Raw genomic sequence first — 22,751 nt, forward strand, 5'->3', positions numbered from 1 at the left:
GTTAGACATGCGGAGCCAAAGCTCGCGATCGAACCATGCGGTCATGGCCAGCGCATTGCCCGCTCTGATTGTAAGGGATGCAGAAGATGATACTTTCCTGCCCATGGCTTCCAGTTTTCGTCCGTCCTTATCCGGTGGTGCCGACAACAGTGAGGAGGGGTTGGCGAGTTTCTTTCTGGCCGCCACTGTAACAACCGAGTCTGGTTTCGTATGACCCCTCAAACAAAGCGGTGCCGAATCCGGAGCTTTATATTTCTTTTCTGGCCTGGACACCAACGCCGGAGTCGATAAGGGCGTGGATAGGATCTTGGATCCGGAATCCCAGATGGTATCGAGGAGAGGAATTGTGGTCACTGTCCTCCTTCGTTTGTCCCTGTGCTCATAGAGCACTGATTGCCTTTCCTCCGAAGAAACCTGAATTTTAAACAATTCTGCGGCTTTACCTATAATGGTGTGGAAAGGGACGAGATCATCCGGCGGTGAGGCCTTGCCCGGCGAATCTCTCCTCCTGGGCTTCTCGACTGCGTAGTCATCCCACTCACTGGGTGCGTCTGGCTCCTGTGTTATTTCTCCTTCTTCTGGTTCCGAGAATTCTCCAAAAGGATCCTCCTGCCAGTCTGATACCGAGATGGTGGACGGTACCATCGTAGGATCCACGTCCGGAGATCGCGGTCTGTGCGATGACTGTGGTGACGGGACTCTTGTAGGTGAAGCACTGTGGGTTCTGCTCCTCGGTCTTCGAGCAGGTGATCCCATCCGTTTTTGCGGTCTACTCCTGTGAGGAGAGCAACCAGATGTGCCTGGAATCGGAGATGACTCTCTAGGAATAATTCCTGCTTCTAAGGGATTAATCGGGATTTGCTTCTCCCTTTGCCGTTTGTAAAATTCTTCTACAATCCTCTGCACGGATAACAAGAGTATCGGGTCATGAGGATATTCGGATTCTCCCGTGGACGGGTGCCAAGGAGGGCTGTATTGTTTCGGTAAGGGACCGATGGACTCTTCCACCACTTCCGCATCAGAGAATTCTTCCTGAAGAATTACATCCGGAAGTTCTGCCATGTGCCCCAAAGGTGAAAATTGCTGTACCAGTGGTTCAGTCTCAGTATTCTTCTCAATGATATTGCTTTCAATGACAGGAGTTTCAAATGTGGACGGCAGTAATTCCTCCGTAACTGCCGAAATTTGTGGTGCCTCTGAAGGTGTTATGGACGATGCTATCTTCGTCGACGACTGAGATTTTCCCGTCGACGAGGGCTTCGTTGACGAATGTGGAGTATGTTCCGTGGACGACTGCGTCATGGATGAATGCTTTGTGGACGAGTGGTGTTTCTTGCTCGTCGACGATTGCTTCGTGGTCGACATGTCCGAGGACGATGATCTAATTGTCGACGATGTCTTAAGCGTCGTCGACGATGGTTTCGTCGACGGTATGGCCGATGACGGGCCTTTACCTTTCACTTCATTCGTGGACAGTTTACCCGCCGACGACTGCCCCCCCCCGTTTTTTGCAAACTCCTCATTACCTCTGGAGGCAGATTTTGCTGACTTTTTCTGGGTTGGTAAGTCAACTGGAGGCAGAAAGGGTATCAATTCCAGCTTCCTCTTTTTGGACTTGGGAGAGGAACTCCTTTCCACTGAAGAGGCCCTTCTCTTTGAAGTTTGCCTCTCAGATGGAGTGCTGGATTGGACTGGAGCTGTTCTGACAGACTCTTCGTCCGAAGATTGATCCCTGGATTCCAGGTATGAAAGGAGTCTTCTATGCCTGTCATGAAGGGTCTTGGTGGAAAAGGTTCTACAAATCTCGCATTTTTTTATGTCATGCGGGTACAGACAATAAATGCAATGCTCGTGGGGGTCTTTGTAGTAAACCAATTTCTTCTTACACCTCGTGCAGTCCCTGAACAGGGAAGGCTTCTTGACAGCCTGAGGTGCCTCCATTTATGAGTTCAGTCGACGATTTTGAGAGGAAAACAACAAGTTTTGTCTCCAAGGGTAATTGAAAATAAAGCCCCTAAGAAGGGGAACAAGATGGAATATATTTTTCCAAATATATTCCACACAAAAGTAGAAAGAATTTGAAAAAAGCTCAGAGAGCTTGAGGATTCCCTGTGTCTGTTAGACTGCGGTGAAAAATCTGAAGATGGCTGCCGGGGGCGGAGCTTGGGCCCTGCCACCTCATTGGTTGGGGCCATAAAGGACCAAAGTGAGGTGGAGAGACTACACAATGAAATGGCTCATAGGCCATAATGGGCTATGTACATGCACTGCTAGGTAGCAATGTATATATATTTTGAAAAAAGAAAAAAAAATTTTATTATTAAATTTATCACCGAGGATTCCCAGTCTGACGACAGGGAATATTCAAGCATCTGAATCTATGAAAGATCCAATGCTGGAGAAGTGTGGCTGAGGATGGCCCGTGAGCAAGAGAGTGTATTCCCCTCCATCTGCCTGTACTTGGCATCCAGGCGTCGACTGACCGGCTGGACTGAGTGAGGTTTGAGCCAGCCCTTCTTGGCCAGGGAGACTACATTGGTCTGCAGGGGAATTCCCGATTTGGCAAAGCGGCGTTGTGTGAGGACTTCTGCCAGAACCCCCTCTGCCGGCTGCTTGACCTCGGGTTGGGGTAGGCCCAGATACTAAACCAGCCCAGCAAGACGTTTGTGGAAGGACCTGGCTGAGGATGGCACATCCAGAATCACCTCCTCATCCGTATCCTGTGGATCTGGGGGATCCTGTGGAGGAGGAGGAGGGAGAGGAGGAGGAGGAGTAGTAGCTGGCGCCAGAGGCTGCGGTACAAGGACCGCAGCAAGAGGCTGTGGATGTGGCGGAATCTGGTATTGAGCCGCCTGAGGAGTCACGTGAGGAGCCGGAAGAGGCGGGTGCGCCGGGGCCTGGTGCGCCGACGGAGGAGTCTGTGGTGCTGCTAGCTTTGTGGCAAGGACTTCCCTGATGGCGTCTTTGAGGATACCCGCCATACGAGGTGACTTCATGAGGCCGAGGAACCTCTCGAAGAAGACCTCTTCACTGACCGAGGCGGTGGCAAGGGGTGCTGACAGGGTAGCGGGGGAGCTGCCGGAGCCGCTGCGTACCCTGTCTATATGGACGCAAAGGAAAGCTGCCCTGTGCAAAAGAGGGGTAGGCTGTAGGCCACGTACCTGGTTGAGGCCAGTCCCACCTTGACACTCGTTCTATGCCGAATTCCTGGAATGGCGTCGGATGGGTGCCTCTGTCTGGCACGGTGGCCATTAGGTCAAGCTGTCTGCTACGTGTCTGCGACGTGTTGCTCAGCCCACTGGGCCCAGCCTCATGCAAGACTCTTGCGTGTGGATCACAAGGCCTACCCTGCTCCTCAGGCCTAGTCCCGGTTAGGTGCGGCACCCTCGATAGAGCTGTGTTTAGGCACCCCCTCGAACGTTTTGCAGGTATTAGGGCATAGCCCCTCGGCCATGGTACCAGTACAAGGGCGGAGCCCCTCGGGTGAAGACCCGGTAAAAGAACCTTCCGGTCCCTCAACACTGTCACCGGGAGGATCCGAGGATACCTCGCCCCGGAGGCGGTAGCTGCAGCAGCCTCGGTGCACGTGCTGGTAGAAGGACCTGACCGATCCCTCCAGCGCGACAGAGTCCCTGGGAAGGAGTCTCCCTTGCGGGGTGCGATGGATACTATTGGCCCTACCTTGGGCCTGGCTCGATGTTTCACAAAGTTCTTGAGGTCTTCTTAGAAGAGCTCCCTCCACTTGGCTAGTCTGTTCTTCAGCGCTTTTGAGGACAGCGAGCCACACGCTAAACAAGCTTGCCAAACCTTGGTCTGGGCCGAGGCAACGTAGGCAGAGAGCGTGGGGGTCTGAAGTTGGGAAGAGCCGTTGCAGGCTGGACACCTGCTGAACCCTACAGAAGTCGACATGTGCCGGGGAGGAGCGTGAAGCCTGAAGACTGAGTATCTGAATGACAAAAAGACAAAAAAGAAGACAAAGAGAAGAAGTATCCGCACGTGGAATTACATGGCCGAAGTCACACCCAGGAGCACTGGTGAATTTGGCCCGTTCTTATCGACGCAGAAAAGGGGACTGAGGTGTGGTGCCGGAGGGCGGAGTCAGGGTAGCGTATGCTCTCTGGGCCGCACCCCCTGCACGCCTCTAAATTTAAAGGTGAAGAAGGTTTTTTCTGGTGAAAAAGGTTCTGTCTCCCGTCCCTTGGAAGGGACGCCCATAAAGTATGGAGGAATGGGGATGGGACATAAGAGTATTGCGCACATGCACGTCTCGGGAGGATAGCTCAGGGGCAACGTGCTCGCCTTGGAAGCAAGACGACACGCAGCAACGCAGGTTCAATCCCAGGGTCCGCGCTTAGAAACCTTAGGTTATTTATAACGTGCTTAATACCCAATCATATCATAACTCAATAGGTGGGAAATTATACATCCCTGAAATTGTGGAATGACAATCAGCCACCAGTTGAAAAGCACATGTGCAAGCCCAATGCAGCGCAGTGCAGGGAGAGGGAGAAACCGAAAGTCCCTTTGAAAAGGCCCCCACCCACATGAAATAACAACCTGTCCTGCTCTTAAATTACAGTCCACTCTTACCTTATAGATGCTTTTCAGCAACTGAGTATTTTCGTGCAACCGGCCCCTGCCAGTTCCAACTGCTTTTACACATGGAACACTAGACTGCTACCCAATTGTATAGGGAACAGCTCTGCCTACCTGCCTTTTTGGTAAGGGAAAGCCCATACTCATTCAAACAGTCTTCTGTTAGATGACTGCCCTCAAGCGCCATGTGTGGCTGATGTGTTTTTAACAATTACATAAGCAACAATTAACACATGTTGTAAAAGCCAAGATCAACCTGTGTTAATTAATTCCAGAAATATCGCGCATTGACTAAGTAAACTATACATTAAGTGATGTTCCTGTTCCGCGGCTAACTCCTCCAATAAATTACAAGTGTGTCAGTGTTATAGGAATGCTTGTTGATACTGGTCTAACACAAACGTATGCATATCAACAAGCTATATGCTGTGTAATATTAGACCTTACAGTGTGTGCTGCAACTGGTGTGACAACACCAAACATGCCCAATACGTAATATTGCACAAATGAACAATGTCATTGATGTTTCCCAATTATATATAGTTGCAATTAGTATAATTCACCGGCATGGCTCAATTTTTCCACAATTAAACGGATTATTACTTTAGAACCTGCAGAGTAGTCCAATTCCTGGTCACAAAAAGACAGATAATTTGTGGTCCATGTTTAAACCAATATGTGCCGTTCTGTACTTACATATTAAACGTGCCTCTAATTGTCTTAATTTAAGTTGTAAGTTGCCACCTCTGAGAGACAGAGTCACTCTAGCCATACCTACAAACCGTATATCCTTTTTTTCATCCATTTGATGGTGTTGTTTCCAGTGGGTGGCAAGTGGGTATTTGCAATCCTGACGATAGAGTGTTCAAATGTTCCCTGATCCTAATGTTCAGCACTCTAACCGCGGAACAGGAACATCACGTAATGCATAGTTTAATTAGTTAATGCACAATATTTCTGGAATGAATTAACACAGGTTGATTTTGGCTTTTACAACACGTGTTAATTATTGCTTATGTAATTGTTAAAAACACATGAGGCCTCTAATGCCGTTTGAGGGCAGTCATCTAACAGGAGACTGTTTGAATGAGTATGGGCTTTCCCTTACCAAACGGAAGGTAAGCAGGGCTGCTCCCTATAAAACTGGGTAGCAGTCTAGTGTTCCATGTACAAAAACAGGTGCTGGTTTGCGTGAAAATGCTCAGTTGCTGAAAAACATCTATCGGGTAAGAGTAGACAGTAATTTATGAGCAGGACAGGTTGTTATTTCATGTGGGTGGGGGCCTTTTCAAAAGGGACTAACACTAATGCTATGTCCCTTTCGGTTTCTCCCTCTCCCGGCACTGCAATCCATTGGGATTGCACATGTGCTTTTGAACTGGTAGCTGATTGTCATTCCGCAATTGCTGGGATATAGAATTTCCACACTATTGAGGGAAGAGCATGTGCGCAATTTGCACATGTGATACCTCACTATCAATTTGCTATTGGGTTACATTGATAGGCATATAGATAGTTGATTATATCCATATTAACTTTTATAGATATGCAACCACAGATCTGTCATAATTGTGAATCGGTACAGGTGAGACTGACTTTGGCATTAGGGGTTCTCGTGTGTATAGCCGACTAGCTGACGTTCAATACACATTTTGTTTATATTTTTCAGAGGGTTGATGCATTGGGTTTTTGTCATATTTAATTCATTTTAGTAATTTTCCAACACAAGTTGACGTAACAGGAGGTTTAAGGTACGCACCTTTAATAAGGCAAATTTTTTATTTAGAGATTGCCATATGGGTCAGAATCAAATGCTGGGTTACCTATATGGACCTGGGTCATGGTGTGTTGTTGTGATAGGACACAATATGAAAAGCATGCTCATTCTTAATTGGGATGTGCTTACTTATTTTGGTGGATATACTCAATGTAAACATGCGACATTGGACAAAAGAGTGTAATGCTAATCTGTAATACATATCTGAAAATGTATCCTCCCCCCTTTTTTTCTTGTTCTATTGCTTCACTGTATTTGTTTCTCTTTTGCTTCCTTTTGGGGTTGCTACACTGCCTATCAGAAATGTATCCTTTTTTTAGTTGCATTATATATGTTCTTGTTGGACTAATTACGGTCATATTGTGTCAATTGTTATGATCTTTTATTAACTCCAGGGATGTACTGGGCCTCTACCTGGTGCTTTGATTTCTTATTATGTATTGTCTAAACTACATTATTGACTGGGTTTAAACACATGATACTTGTATGATGCAAAACATACATTGGTAAATATCAGCCTTAGAAGAAGTGCTGTGCTTGAAACACGTGTCGGCTAAAACCAATTCTACTCATATAGAAAATTCCTTGGAGTACATGCGCAGTGTGATTGTATCGATTGTTTCATTCCAGAATTGGCACCAACGCTACTGAATGCGTGAAGGAGCTTTCTTGAGCTATGGCCGGATAGTGAAACGACTGGCTGCCCTGTGAGTCGAGACCCCAAAGGAACTAGAACATAAACCCCTAATGTAACAGATATTGGATGCGGATAACAGTAAGGGACTGATCTCAATTTATATAATCAAATAGGGGGAAAAAAGAAATACCCAGAATTAGGAGTCAAGGTTAAATGGGAAAGGGATATAGGGAAGGAGATCCCTGAACAACAATAGGCCAGATTATGGGAACAAATTCGAAAGGTATCGAGAAATGCCAGATTCAGGCTCATACAGTACAACCTCATACACAGAGCATGTATGAGACCATGTAGACTCCTTATGATTAACCCACAATATTCACATACTTGTCTATGATGTATGGAGGCCTCAGAGTGATTTTGGAATATGGTTTGGGACTGTCCAAAGATTCGAACATTCTGTGAGGAAGTAGTAACTAAAGCCAATTGCTGGGCACACGGGCACACATCGGGGACACTCACACACCAGAGACATGCTTATAAGGGATACTACCGGGAGGTAAGCGGCCCAAAGCCAGAAAAAAGATGGTGGCTTTTGTATTTATACTGAGCAAATGCAGGATAGCAATCTCATGAAAGGATCTGGGAGGCCCATCAATACGATTATGGATTAAAGAGACACACCTCTGGGGAGTGGCAGAGATGAAGATACTAAGAGGTCAGATATTGACAGAGGCAGATGAAGATAGGGGAACAGATTGGGGACAAATGTTGAATGAATTAATGAACACTCCAGATGTAGGCCCGCCCTTATTGGAAGGTACAAAGAGAAGCGTGACCTAATGGGACCCCAACGTTTGTTTATATTAGAAACGGGACCAAGCACAGGGATGCTAATTCTTAATACCACCACTGACCAGTCTGCTCAAATATGATTAGTAACTAGTTGCAACAACCGGTAACCCTGCAGGTTGGACTAGTGAACTCAAACTACACATTGACAAAGTTCAAATTTATGCATTATGGTTTGAGATGCTCAATGCCAAAAGTAATGTTTGAGAAATTGCAGAACTATATATACATGCTTGTTGAAAATGTAACTGTGCAATGAAGCTGTCACAAATCCACCAATAAACAAAATTAAACAATAAAATAAATAAAACCTGCCAATGAAGAGAAAACTGCAGTCCGACAGGTGACAAACTGTTCTACAGAGATGATACTCCGCTATCTACAACATCGTTAGACGAGTTCATGAGGTTAGCCCAAACGGTTGATGACCAAGAACTAGAGCAAATAGCCGAGCCAAAAGTAGATGCAATCATTAACATTGACACACAGTCCAGTCAAGACGCTGCCTCAACAATTGATGATGAAATTAAAAATCCAAAACAATTAAAAAACAAAAAGTAACAAGTTAATATAGAAGATGAAGAAAATTCTATAAATGCATCGCAACGGACAAAACAAAATGAAAAAAAAACGGCAACAAGAAAATACACCAGATCCTAGCGGAAGACCTAGAAGAAATGCCAAATTCTGGAGAAAAAATGAAATCGAGAAACAGAATGATAACAAGTAAAATAAACTTCTTCAAAGCCCTGAACAAGCTTGTGGAATCTGACATATTGAAAGCAAAGAAAAATGAAATCATAAATGAGGCTCCAAAATCGAAAGTTGCAAAAAAAATAAAAAGTACAACACAACAGACTATACAAAGTTGCCATGCGCAAGCATTCCCCGCACAATAAGAAGATCCTAAAACAAGAACTAGCATCGGCTGCCAGAGCGAAAAGTCCATGATTGAACCCAAAGTCTTAATAAAACCTCAACGCTTGGCTCCAATTTTCTATAAGAAAAACCTAATAGGAATCGGTTGAAAGTAAAAATTTCCTACCGCAGTCCACACAAGTCCCATTAGAACAGATTGGTCAAATAGAAATAAACCTAGACCAAGCTCAATCACCATGTCAACTGGAAGGCAAATCTGCACAAGCATCAACAAACAAGCCATTTGCTTCACCTAAATTATGGCTAAGACAATCAAACCAAAAAACAGGACAAAAAGCATTTAATCGTAGTAACCTCTTGTCATACACTAAACAAGTTCCAGACTTATACTTATTCTGAAGTAGAGCTATAGAATGCATTTCCTTCCCTCATGATATGTACACATCTATCGTCAAACTTATTCTAAAAACAAATGAAGGGATGGATGCTCTATTAACATGCACTGAAGAACTGTAGCACATGGGTATTGAAGTGTTGAACAGTTTACCACCGGTAGCATCTAACAATTTTTTAAACAGACGGGATATTACATCGACAAATGCTCACACTACAGCTCCAACTGAAATGGGAACCTTAAACTCCTCACATACAACCTCAAGGAATATCAACAGAGATACGCCGTCCAAAGAAAAATCCAAACTCTGGACCCTGCTCCCCGAAATTTTGCCAGAAGTGCTCCAGAGCCTTAACACCACAAAGGACCTACTCTAGGGAAGGAAAAATCTACATATTCTTAGCTGGAACTCAAAAGGCCCCTCACTGTACAAAGACTGCAAAACGTGGAAAATAATCTTCAATGATCACGGTTTTATTTTTCTTCAAGAGACATGGCATATGCGAAAAAATACATGTTGATGGATTCACGATTGTAAGTCAGCTTGCTACATGTCCAAATAGCAGAAGACCATCAGGGGGACTACTGATAGCCATTAGAAACACTATCGCCTGTTTGAGATCTGACATTCAAGAAATCCTTGTTGTAAGATGCGTTGCCCTGATCCCAATTAATGTATACTGGAATCCAGTAATTAAAGGTATTCTGCCTTTAATTGAAGATCTATCTACTATTCTCACTGAGATAAAAATCTTTAGTGAGGATCATCTTTGCTTAAGAACGGTCAGATGAATATCAAAGCCTGGAGCTATCTGTTAAAATGGCAAACTGTTGGAGGGTCTATTTACTGACTGGAATTTGACAATTCTTATGGTAACATGTCTAATGACTCGATACCTGCTTACACATGGAAAAATGGAAAAGCTGTGTCTACATTTGACTACATAATAGTGTCCCAGGAGCAGTCTCATTACTGCACACAGTTTAGAGTGACTCAGATGAAATATAGCTATCACCTCTCTTTGCAGGCTAGTTTTTCAATTATTTGTTTACATACTAAAAATCGATCTTCCAACAAACTCCAAGTATCTAAACAAGATAATCGCGCAGTAAACTTTCCAAAGCAGGGGAAAAAACGCAACTCTAAACTAGGCCACATAGTAAAAAATGGCTGCGCAGCAGAACAACAAGTTACTTCTTACCTTGTAACGTTCTTTCGATGGGATGTTCCTCCGACGTATTCCTTATCTTTGATAATTCGTCTCCAGCTTGCTGGCCTCGGAAACTTTTTCTCTGTAGAGGGCCCTGCGCGTCGACGTCCGCAGAGTCGGTGTTCCTCGACAGCCACCGTATCGGCGCCAACGTCACCATGCCCATAAATATCCACGCACGGCGTCCGTTGCTCAGTTCCGTTTTGTAGCATAAGTCATGCCTGAATTGGTTATGGACCTTGAAGGAGCGTAAGCTGCAACCACAAGGGAAGTGTTACTGCGGGGATGGATGGGAGGGGCGATAAGGAATACGTCGGAGGAACATCCCATCGAAAGAACGTTACAAGGTAAGAAGTAACTTGTTCTTCGAAGGGATTGTGTCCTCGTATTCCTTATCTTTGATAGACTCCCATAGCAGTGGCATGTAATTGGAGGTGGGAGTAATAATGTCATGTATCCATTTTAGGAATGAACCGCATGTAATACGGCTTTTCCAAATCTGGTCTCTTGACTAGCGGAGGAATCCAGGTTGCAAAATTTTGTGAACGTATGTGCGAACGACCATGTGTCAGCCGCACATATGTCTCGGACCGGGACCCCTCTTTGGAGGGCCGAAGAGGCTGCGATACCCCTGGTTGAATGAGCCCTAAGATTTTGAGGTGGCTCTTTCCCTGCCAGTTTGTAACATTCCAGAATGGTCAAAATAATCCACCTGGAAATGGTCTGTTTCGTTATGGGTAGTCCCAACTTGTGACCCGAGTATCCTACAAACAGTTGGTCTGCTTGCCTAATCCTAGCCAGTCTTCTGATGTAAAAGCTCAGAGCTCGCCTTGGGTCCAGCCTATGTAGCCTTTCTTCCTCTTTCCCAGGATGGGGAGGAGGGTAGAACGAAGGTAAGGTCATTTTCTGAGCAATATGAAATTCAGAAACCACCTTTGGGAGGAAATTAGGCTTCACCTGTAGGACAACTTTGTCCTTATGGAAAATAGTATGGGGGGGTTTACAAGAGAGAGCTTGTAGCTCGCTCACCCTCCTAACAGATGTTAGCGCTACCAATAGGACAGTTTTAAACGTGAGAAATCTCAGCGAACAAGAGTGGAGTGGTTCAAATGGAGTGCCCATTAGGAAGTTTAAGACTAAATTTAAGTCCCATAAGGGAACTTGGAATGGTCTTGGAGGATAAACATTAGTTAATCCCTTGAGAAATTGTATTACTAGAGGTAGTTTGAAATACAATGGTTCCTTCGCAGTGCGCTTGAAGATTGAAAGCGCTGCGAGATAGCCTTTTTCAGTGCCAACTTGAAGGCCTGAGTTTGCCAAGTAGAGTAGAAACGATAACACCATTGGTGTACCACATGAAAAAGGGTCGATATTCCCTTCTCTACACCAGCTTCAAAATTTGTTCCAACGGCAGCGGTATAAAGACTTTGTTCTGGCCGAAAGCAACACCTCCATGACGTCATCAGGGAGGTCCCAATCCTTGTACCTCACCCTTTCAGAAGCCAAGCGTAAAGGTTGAGGGTTCTGATGTCTGGATGGAGAACCTGACCTCCCTTCTGCGAGAGAAGATTCTCTTTGAGTGGAAGACGGATTGGAGGGCAGATGGACATATCTAGAAGGTCCGGGTACCACGTTCTCCTGGCCCAGTCCGGGGCAATTAGGATCATGGTTTTCCGGAATCTTCTCAACCTCCTGATCATTTGAGGAATAACAGGGTCTGGTGGAAACGCGTAAAGGAGTGGGAACTCCCAGTCTACTACGAACGCGTCTCCTAGAGCTCCTCTCGGGGGAAATTCCCTTGAACAGAACAGATGGCATGTCCTGTTGGTGCTTGTGGCGAACAGATCCACCTGAGGGGTTCCCCAAAGGGCGAAGATCTCTTGAAGGACTTCCTGAACTAGCTCCCACTCGTGGGAGACTGTGCTCTGCCTGCTCAGAGCGTCCGCTGTCAAGTTCTTCTCTCCAGGAGGTGGACTGCCAATAGAGAGATTCCTTCCTGAATTGGCCAAAACCAGAGCTGCATTGCCTCTGTGCACAGTGGCAGTGACCCTACGCCTCCTCTTTTGTTGAGGTAGTGCATGGCCACCGTGTTGTCCGTCATTATCAGGACATTTCTCCCCTGTACTGATGGCAGGAAAGCTTTCAGCGCTAGTCTGATTGCTCTCAGCTCTAACAGGTTGATATGTAGTCTGGACTCCGTTGGAGACCAACGACCGCTGATGGTCAAGTCGTTGGCATGGGCTCCCCACCCCGTGAGTGAGGCATCTGTGACTACCATTATCTCTGGCCATGGTTGCCAAAACAGTTCCCCCTTCAAGATGTTTTTCTGGCAGGCCCACCACTGAAGCTCTCGAGCCACCTTGCCCGGAATCTGAAGGAGGTCTGTCATTCTCCTGAGAATTGCGACCACTGAGTTCAGTGCCCACTGAAGAGATCTCATTCTCAGGCGAGCCTCTGGCACAAGGAAGATGCAGGATGCCATGAGGCCTAGCAACCTCAAAAACTTGAAGGCTGGGAGACGTTGGGCATTTTGAAACTTGGTGACCATCTGCAGAATATCTTGAGCCCTCACCTCTGGTGGCGAGGCTTTTCCCAGGGAAGTGTCCAGGACCACTCCAATGAACTGGAGTCTCTGTGATGGTATTATCTGTGATTTCTTTAAATTGAGGGAGAAGCCCAGTTTGTGAAGGAAGTGGCAGACATAATCTAGCTGGATCTGAGCTTGTTCCGAAGATACAGCTCTGATCAGACAATCGTCCAGGTAGGGGTAGACGTGGATCCCTTCCCTCCTTAGACTTGCAGCCACTACCGACATTAGCTTGGTGAAGACCCTCGGGCGGAGGTCAGCCCAAATGGCAGAACTCGAAATTGATGATGAGAGCCGCCAATTGCGAACCTCAGGTATTTCCTGGTTTGAGATGGATTGGCACATGGAAATAAGCACCCTAGAGGTCCAGAGATACCAGCCAGTCCTGGAGCTGGAGGGCCTGAAGGATCTGAGAGAGAGTTACCATCTTGAACTTGTCCTTCTTGAGGAACTTGTTCAATTCTCGTAAGTCCAAGATAGGTCTCAGTCCTCCGTCTTTCTTCGGTATGAGAAAGTAGGGGGAGTACCAGCCCTTGTTCCTCTGGTACCGGTTCTATGGCACCTTTCTCTAGCAGGTCTACAATTTCCTGCAAGAGGAGCGGATCTGGAACTTTGAGAGCTGTTCCCCGGTGGATGACTCTGACGGATGCGTAGAAAAGGCAGGCAGTAACCTTGGGCAACTGTCTCCAAAGCCCAAGCATCTGACGTAATAGCCTGCCATTCTGTCAGATGTTGAGTTAACCTGCCCCCTGCTGGTGTTTTGTGAAGAGAGTCCTCAGAGCGGTTTGGAGGCGGCTGATGCAGATGCCGAGGGTAAAGAGGCACCTGCTGCTGCTGCAGCTTTTGTATTTTACCCCGTCCACCTCGGGTGAATTTTTTCTGACCCCTTAGAAACCGGCTGTCCACTGTCTTTTCCGAGTGCGGAATAAAAGTGAAAGGACTTACCTCTCCAAGAGGTTCCTGAGGGGGGGATATGGTGTCTGACGGATTGCAGCTCCTAGGGATTTTGCTGCTGCCTTTGATGTTTGTCGTTTTTCTAAACTGTCATCCGCCTTCTTACCAAACAAAGAAGAGCCGTCAAAGGGCATATTCAAGAGTCTGCTTTGCACATCTGGAGCAAAACCAGACTTTCGCAACTAAGCACATCTCTGGGTTGTTGTACTTGCTGCCATGGCCCTGCTGATGCTGTCAGCAGAATCGATGCCAGTTTGAAGGGATTCGCACATAGCGTCTTTACCATCCTTGATGATGTTTAGGAACGCTAAACATCCCTCCGGGAGGCAGTCAGCCGCTGATGAGGCACACTCCCAAAGTATGTGGCTGAACCTTGCGAGCGTACAAGTAGCATTGATGGATTTCAACGCCATGCTACATGCGGAAAATACTTTTTTGGCCATAGAGTCATATCTCTTATTATCCCTATCTAGGGTACGCCGATTTACTAACTGCTGAAGTAGCTGCCTGAGCAACCAGACTCTCCGGAGTTGGGTGTTTGGATAAATATTCAGGGTCAGCAGAAGACACCCTTTATTTAGCTGATCATTTTTTGTTAACTGCCAGGATTACCTCAGGTGTTTCCCAGTTTGCCAATATTTCCTTTGTAATGCCGCATGAAATGGCACCACAGGATCTTCCTGTGGACCTTTGACCAAGATGCCTGTGAGGTCGTCTTGCTGAAAATCAGGTGAGGGTGTGGACCACCCCATAAACTCTATTATCCTTGCCATCAAGGTTCTATAAGGGGTTTCAGCATGTTCCCCTGGGTCTGGTGTGGCAAATTCCACTTCTGGGTTAGTGTCCAACCCACTTGCTTCCTGTAGGGATTCATGTAGGTCTTTCAACCTACCTTCCTCAGAGGTAAATTCCTCTGGTGCAGGAGTTGCAGATCCCTGCAACTCAAAAGGTATTTCCTGATCCGAATCTTCCCCTTCTTCATAAATAGAAGATAAGACCCTGGAGTGATCAGGTCTTGAAAATGGTATAAATCCCATTTCCAGAGCAGAAGGAGCCAAATTTGTCATGATTGGCTGAGAAAACGTCGACGTCGTCAGCCAATCATGTTGAAGCCATCAAAGCCATCGAAAAAGGCATCGAGAAAGGTGGTTCAGGCCTCGATGAACTAGAAAGTATCGGGATTCTACTCGAGGTTGTCAACGACATTCTCGTGCTCGAGGCTCTGGGTATGGCCACTGGCTGTGAGGTGGCCGTGGGTTTATCCTTTCTCGGCGTCGAAGACGGCATCGACTCGACTGACCTGTGCGTCGAAGAACCCTTTGATAATGGCGTCGACGACGCCGATCTATGTGTCGAAGGGATCTTCGACGACGGCGTCCCAGACGCAACTTTGCCTTTACTCGAGGGTTTGTGACGCTCTCGAGTGGCGTCTTTCGCCAGGTACTGCGACTCGCGGCTTTTTGATTTTTCGGGTCTTTCACCCAGGGTATCACCCTCGGCAGTCTTCGAGGGCGTTGAGGCCGCTTTCTCGAAGACCCTTACCATCTTTTTCCTGAATACCTCCCACTCAGCCTGAGAGCTATGTTTTGTGGGGCAGGAGACCCTTTTTGGGGAAACGGAAGACAAAGACGAGGAAGGGGATCTTCGACGTCTCTTTTTTGAATGCTTAGATCTCGAAGAGTGATGGGAACTACTTCGAGACCTAGAACGAGAATGTCTTTTGTGATGGCGAGGAGACGAATGTCTCGACTCCGCCGAGGAAACTTTCAAAGAAGTTTTAACTGCCTTACCTCTCTCGAGCTTCCCCTTACGCTCCTTCAAGCCATTCGCCGTCATGGACATGCAGTCCTCGCACTCCGAACAATGGTGCTCGATTCCTAGGCACCATAAACAGATCCTGTGAGGATCCATCAACAACATTTTCTTTCCACAGTCTCGACATTTTTTGAAGCCGGACCGTGGAGTCGTCGATTCGGGTGAGGAAGCCATTGAGTACGAGTCAGTATTCACGAGGAATAATTATATATTTGACTGAAGAACTGAGCAACGATATTCCGAGGCCCCACAAAGCGCGGAAAAACGGAACTGAGCAACGGACACTGCGCGAGTCTATTTATACGTGTGATGACGTCGGCGCCGATACGGAGGCCGTCGAGGGTCATCGGCTTGAGGGACGTCGACGCGCAGCGCCCTCTACTAAAAAAAAAAAATTCCGAGGCCAGCAAGCTGGGAGATGATCTATCAAAGATAAGGAATACGTCGGAGGGCACAATCCCTTCGAAAGAATGGTATAGTTTTTCGCAGAGTCAGGCATATGCAGAATTGAGAATTGTGGTGCTGCCATCTTCAACATCGATTTGCGATACAGACTCAAAAGATTCCAAGAGACTCTTGCTTGTATTCAAATTAGCCCTAGTTCGTATCGTATGCCCACAGTTGCAGTGCCCCTCGGTAAGTTGCGCACCCGAGTCCAGAAGATGTTTTCCAGTGAATTCCGTAAGTCACTAGGACAGCCAAATGCATTTTCGCCTCCATAGATTAGACTAGGCACCACTTTCTGTTGGAAAAACATGATCATAGGTTTTAAAGAAAATTTTCCGTATTTGTTGTTAATCAAACAGGCCTGACACACCAGCTGCCGACACCTACTTTTCGCTACTTCTGCCCACGGTGCATCGTTTTTGCTTGCACTGATTGTCATGCCTATAATTATATACTTTTTATACAAAGCTCTGGTCAGTGTTTGTTTGCTCTATTGTGTTTTTAGCCCTATTGTGTATACTCTATATACTGCCCTACTCTTCTTGAGAGAAGTCTGACTGCTCAGCCACAGCTACCAGGTAAATCTGGGTGGTGCAGACTGCTACCAATTGGGTTTACTGCTTACTCCTGTAGTCTTAAACTTTTTGCAGTGTTCCGTAAGGGAATTGCACAGGATTCTGCCTAACACTCATCTTAGACTGCGACAGTAAAATCTTAGCAGGTCTTGTGCTAAAAGATCTTGTAACATGGGCCGATAGTAAATTAATTCTTGCCAAGCAACAAACTGGCTTCCGCCAAGGCCTTTCCACCACACTTAATGGCCTAATTCTCTATACCATCAAAGATCAATGCGCATATAATAAATCTAAGCCTGCCTACATAGCATTCATCGATTTAACAAAGCCTTTGATTTAATCAACAGGGCCAAATTGTGGGCAAAATAAAGATGTGGGGTATCCCTGACGGATTACTTCCTATCCTGATAGCCCTCCATCAGCATACTGTAATTGTGTTAAAAATGAAACTTACATGGAGACCTTATCCCAGATATACCAACTGTAAAAGGGAGTAAGACAGGGATGTATTCTAGCTGCTTTTCTCTTTAATTTATATCTCGCAGATCTTACACATTTCTTGCACATACGCTTTCATGTCCCAAAATAGGAAAAAGACCTGTTCATTTCTTAGCTCACGCCAATGATATTGCCCTGATAGACCACACCCCTATCGGGCTTCAACATCTAATAAAGGAAATGGAACAATATGCTGGTATAAATGATTTAGTCATCAACCCAAGTAAATCAAACATAATGATATTCCGATCACAACTAAATCGGAAATAATTACACAAATGGCATATGAACAATCACACTCTACCTGTAGTCAAAATAATAAAGTATCTTTGATTCAAATCTGAGAAAAAAACAAGTCGTTAATAGACCTGACTGACAAACTAGTGAGAAAGATCACTCAATACGTAAGTCAACAAAAAATTCTGCTCATCTCTCTGTTCAGATTTTCAATCCTACCCTTGCTGACATTTTACAAGGAAAAAGTAACTCCAACAATCTTATACGGGATGGAACTTAACCCCAATGCCCACCAATTCAACTGGGCCCCCCTTGAAGGCCGATTGTGGAAAAACACGCTGTCTCTTCCCATGTCTCAAACTACGTTTTTAGATATGAATTGGGACTACATTCTCTCCAATCCCAATTTGATTGGAAAGTCCTACTTTTATACAGATCTATCTTGACCCCATGCAAGAACTCTCTGTATGAGGACATAAGAGATCATACATACTCACAAAAAAAAACAGTTCCTAACAAAACTACAACAAGATGCTGAACAAATTCTTAAAAATTATGAAAAAAACAGTGAAACCCTTATTGTGAATCAGATAAGGCCAAATGGGCCTTACTTAGAAACAACTGGATCACAACCAGGGCTTCCTCCTGCCAGCTTAAAAATACTAGAAATGTTGCCATCTCCAAAAAAAACAAGTAAATATGTATTGCCCTATCTAAGGAGATTTCCAAACCCCAAGTGGCGGACCGAACTCTTGCGATTTCGTCTTAATTTGGTCAAAACAAAATAAACTATAAGAATATGGCAGAAATTAGATTGCAAAGAGGGAGAAAGCAACCTTTACAGTAAAGGCTCCGTTCAGGATTTGATAACCTGTCCAGCACCTTTAGAAGCCAGTGAAAAATATTTTCCAAATTTGTTTATCAAAATGATTGGTTAAACACACACAAATTTTGGCACAGACTCTCAGCTGGTGAAGAGATTTCTTTAGCAAAAGAGTTGCTGAAATTAGTGAATGAAATGCATTTCACTGAAATTCCCTTTCAAAAGGAAAAATAACCCAAAACGTCAAGAGAAAGGGAACAAGGAGGGAATTGATTGTTAAATCTTAGTTTGATATCTTGACATATACATGTTTTTCCCTTTTCTCTTTTTTTCCCCTCCCCCACTCTTTCTCCCTTAAAACAAATGAAATTTAGTAAATGGAATGACAAACGTTTTAATCTGTTTTAAGTGGTAGTGTTATATTTCTAAGGAAAACTGTAACAAAGTCTATCAATGACTTACAACACAATAACAATAAAAGAAAATAACTGTGCATGGCGACACTGGCAAAAAAGCCTCCAGTGAGGTAACCTACCCAGCTGATCTGTGAATGTACAGACCCAAGATTCCTCTTACCACAACAAGGACCTTTCCAACCCTGCTACCACCAGTTAGTGCCATAGTGCAAAGGGTCTGGTCCTCACCCAGCTCTGGCACCCAATTGAATTCGATTCTGAAAACTATGAACCTGCATGATCCCTGATTTAACAGAAATGGCAAACATTTATCAAGAATGGAAATATGAAGTTGAAAACCAATAAGCGCTTACCTTTGATGGTAGCAAGCCTCCCCATGGATAAGTATTGTAAATAAGAATTGCAACATGATAATGTGAACAACTTAAAAAACATACTTAAACGTTCTCACCTGCCAAGTCCATCTTCCATCAGCAAGTTGTAGTGTGCAAGGTTAACAATGAAAGGTTTGCTGGCGCTTTCTCCCCACTTAAGTTTCAAACTCTGGTGGCTGAAAACCACGCATTCGAGATGAGGAGCATTTGGAGGTAATGGCTTGGTTTTTGCTTTAATTGAATGACTGAAGGGACCAGGACCACAGCTGTTGACAGCCTGCACACGAACTCTAGGAAAACAAAGGAGCAATAACTACATATTCATGTTACTGAACACTGCAAAAGTAATGATATAATAATACCAGAACAACTATATTCCAATTTTTTTTAAATAAAAAACCTGCACTGAAACAGTTCCTATATCACTCTTTGCATTATATTACCTGTTTGTCCTGAAACAAAATAGAAAAACAATACTTTAAAAAAACTGAACACAGCATAGAAAAACAGTGGATAAGTATTATAGAGATGTAAAAAGAAATACAGTGGCTCAAAAACAGATATGTGTGTGTGTGTGTGTAAATTGATCCTGCAAAGTTCTGTGAGGTTTCATCAAGGGAGGGGGGGAGCAAAGTTACAGGGGGGTCCCAAAATGTGTCGTTTTTCCCCATAGATGGAATGGGAAAAAAAATTTGCTCACGTCTACAGCCCATATCGCTGGACGGATTTCACCAAATGTGCAGCAGGAGCAGTGGCTTGGTCCCAAAAGCCTGCTTTTGTAAATGTTGTGTAAATCCATCCAGGAATTTCATTTTTAAACTACCAAAATGTAGTCACAAAAAAATGTGCGATATCTAGATTCTGCCTGCGGACTCACTTCTCCGTTCGGTCTGCAGACGGGCCTCCGATTGGCCCAGGGGATGACATGAGGGTCTGCAGACATTGGACAGGCCAGCTGGTGAGGAGCGTCAGATTTTTGGAAATGCCCACAATGTTGGATTCGCCGAGTATGCCCGTTGTCCACAGACATTGCGGTAAAAACATATTAAAAACACAACATTGCACGTGTAAAACTAATGAAACGATCCCTGTGGAGGTAAGGTGCGACGAAGATGGAATGGCATATGGCCTTAAAAGGCAAATAAAATTGTGTTTTTCTTCCCAGATGTCTGCGAACCATCTGGGGCAGTCCTGTGATGTTCGCGAACATATTCGATTTTTTCAAAGTTTGTTGGGTCTCAACATTTTTAGATGGCTTATATAGATTAGAGACCCAAACTTGAATGTTTGTGCAAAGTCTGAATGGATTTTTAAGTGGGGGGCTAAGTTATATGACTATGTACATACATTTTGGCACTTAAAAAAAAAACATGTGCAGATTTCGAGCAAACTTGTGGAATGAGCATTCGAAAGGACCTGAATGCATGGTTTTGCAAATTTGTCCGTATTTTATTTTTTGACCTGTGTCACAATGTAGGTACAAAAAATAGTGATATGGCTTTGGTGATTGAGGTTTAGCCTGTGGCCATAGGCAGTGGCCAGATTGTCTGGGTCATGGCATAAGGTCATGACCCATACAATCTGGCTACTGGCCATGACCACGAGGGATGTCCAATGGGGATAAAGTGGCCATGTCATTCAGGGAACAGGCTATGTGGTAAAGTACTTCGAAAATGGGATAGGTTTGAAAGGGAAAAAATGTGCTTGTGGTAATATGGTCATAGGGTTCTCTCTTTGCCTTCTACAGGCCACCATGGAAAGGGAAGAGGGGCTCTGTATGGTGCCACACTTCCCTTTCCATGGTGGCCATCTTGGAAAAGGATTTTCGTTCCTACTGCGGAGCACTGCGTGCGTCCCGGTGCAGGAAGAAAAATCCTTTTTTTTAGCTCCCCGGGATACTGCTTTGGCAACCCGGGGTGCTAATGGCCTTCTTCCTCCATTGCAGGGGCTGGAACGGGAGAGAACGATCCAGAGCCCTCGTTACCCCCCATTCATGTGCCTGGAACGGGGGATGAACGCCACATTATTGCCATTAGTATAACACAAAATTGCTAATGGAAATGTTGGAAAATCTAATTGAGTCTATGTACTTTTTATTTGTTCTAGTTATTAACTGTGAACGGTGGTTCCTAATGGAACCTTTTTTTTGTTTTTTGATTTTGAGGTTAGAACGTAAGGTGGGGAGGGAAATGAGGGAAGAAGCACCAATCACTAATATGGAGGGGTAGGTGGACAGGGAAAGATGTTGCACGTGTGTTACATCTAAGGTAGGGGGTAGTGTTTCTTGTGCTCCTCGATTACAGTTTCAAAAGCACTTCGAAATTGCTCCGCCCTGCAGAGTGGTGTGTTGCAGTATATACACAGGACTGTGTCTTCGAAAGATATGAATCAACAGCCTCTTTTAATTTTTGCCACGTAGCTGGTGGGATTTTGTTCCCACAGAAGTAGGCTGTGTGGTTACAGTTTTGGTTGAGGAAGATGAGGTGGAGGAAGACAGTCTACTAATTGCTAAGAAATTATATGTTACTCACCATAGTGACTAACGTACTCCTAGTCCATAGTCCCCTTTCCGCCATACTGTATGGGCGTCGCTCGCTAGGGACGGGAGACGGAACCTTTTTCATCAGAAAAATCTTCTTCTCCTTTAAATTTAGATGCATGCGGGGGCGTGGCCCTGGGAGAATGCGTTCCCCTGACTCCACCAACTCAGTCCCCTTTGACGCATCAACAATATTAACATTGCCTAATGACACCAGTTTTATTAGGGTGGAGGATAGTGGGATGTATGGCAGAAAGGGGACTATGGACTAGGAGTACTTGAGTAACTTATAATTACCCCTACGTCCCGTTCCCTTTCTTCCATACTGTATGGGTGATTATGACTGAATATAGACCCATGGTGGAGAAGTGTTCTCTTAGGAACACATGTTCCTTAACACTGCCTGACCAAATGCAGCATCCGACTTGGAGCTGGCATCCAAGCAGTAGTGCTTGCAAGAAGGCCGAGGGTGTGGCCCATGTAGCTGTCTTGCTGATCACCTGCCATGGGAGGTGCCTCTAGAAAGCAACCGCCGTGGCTTTAGCTCTGATTGCGTGGGCATGCATATTTTCTGTAAGAGGTTTGTGCTGCCCGTCATATGCCTCCTTGATGGCCGTAACCATCCACCTTGCTATGGAAGACTTGGAGGCCCGACAGCCTGGTTTGACCCGCCAAAGGTGACAAAGAGGGCATCTGATTTGCAGAAGCTCTTGGCCATGTCCAGGTTGTATCTCAGCTGTCAGTAATCTGTGGAAAGGCCGAGGACGGCGCTTGGTGCTTGGCAGGAGGAGATCAACTACATTTCCCATTAGGCTTTAGGAAGAGTGTAGTTCTCCTCTATCGCTTGCGGCACCAGCTGTTCATTAGCAGCAACTGTTAAAACCCGCCGCCGCCCGTGCCTCGGTGCAGGTAATTACTGATTATCAGCATGGGCGGCAGCAGTGTTGGAGCAGGCATGTGGGAGCATATCCGACGCCGAAGGACTTATTGAGCTTCCCTTCTCCCCGGGCCTCGACGGTAATGCTGAAGAAGACAAGAAAGTCTGTCGCGGGCTGCGGGGGTGAAGCGGTTCCTACTACCCGGTGTTGGGCATCGCTCTTCAGGGTCCGGATGTCCTCGTGAGGCATCCGGCCCATCAGT

At 45.4% G+C, this 22,751-nt stretch overlaps 1 protein-coding gene across 2 annotated transcripts in view; it reads right to left on the reverse strand.

The window, feature by feature from the left end:
- The window catches only part of LOC138481032 (fibronectin type-III domain-containing protein 3a-like), a 2,755,868-nt gene that overhangs the window by 422,613 nt on the left and 2,310,504 nt on the right, over window positions 1–22,751 (reverse strand). For both annotated transcript variants that reach the window (XM_069612893.1, XM_069612892.1), the window contains one exon: window positions 19,150–19,362. In XM_069612893.1, the coding sequence (XP_069468994.1) occupies window positions 19,150–19,362 (213 nt within the window). The remainder of the gene's footprint in view (window positions 1–19,149; window positions 19,363–22,751) is intronic.

This window comes from Ambystoma mexicanum, chromosome 5p (assembly GCF_040938575.1).
Source record: "Ambystoma mexicanum isolate Mex_15411 chromosome 5p, UKY_AmexF1_1, whole genome shotgun sequence".
NCBI classification, from domain to species: Eukaryota; Metazoa; Chordata; class Amphibia; order Caudata; family Ambystomatidae; genus Ambystoma; species Ambystoma mexicanum.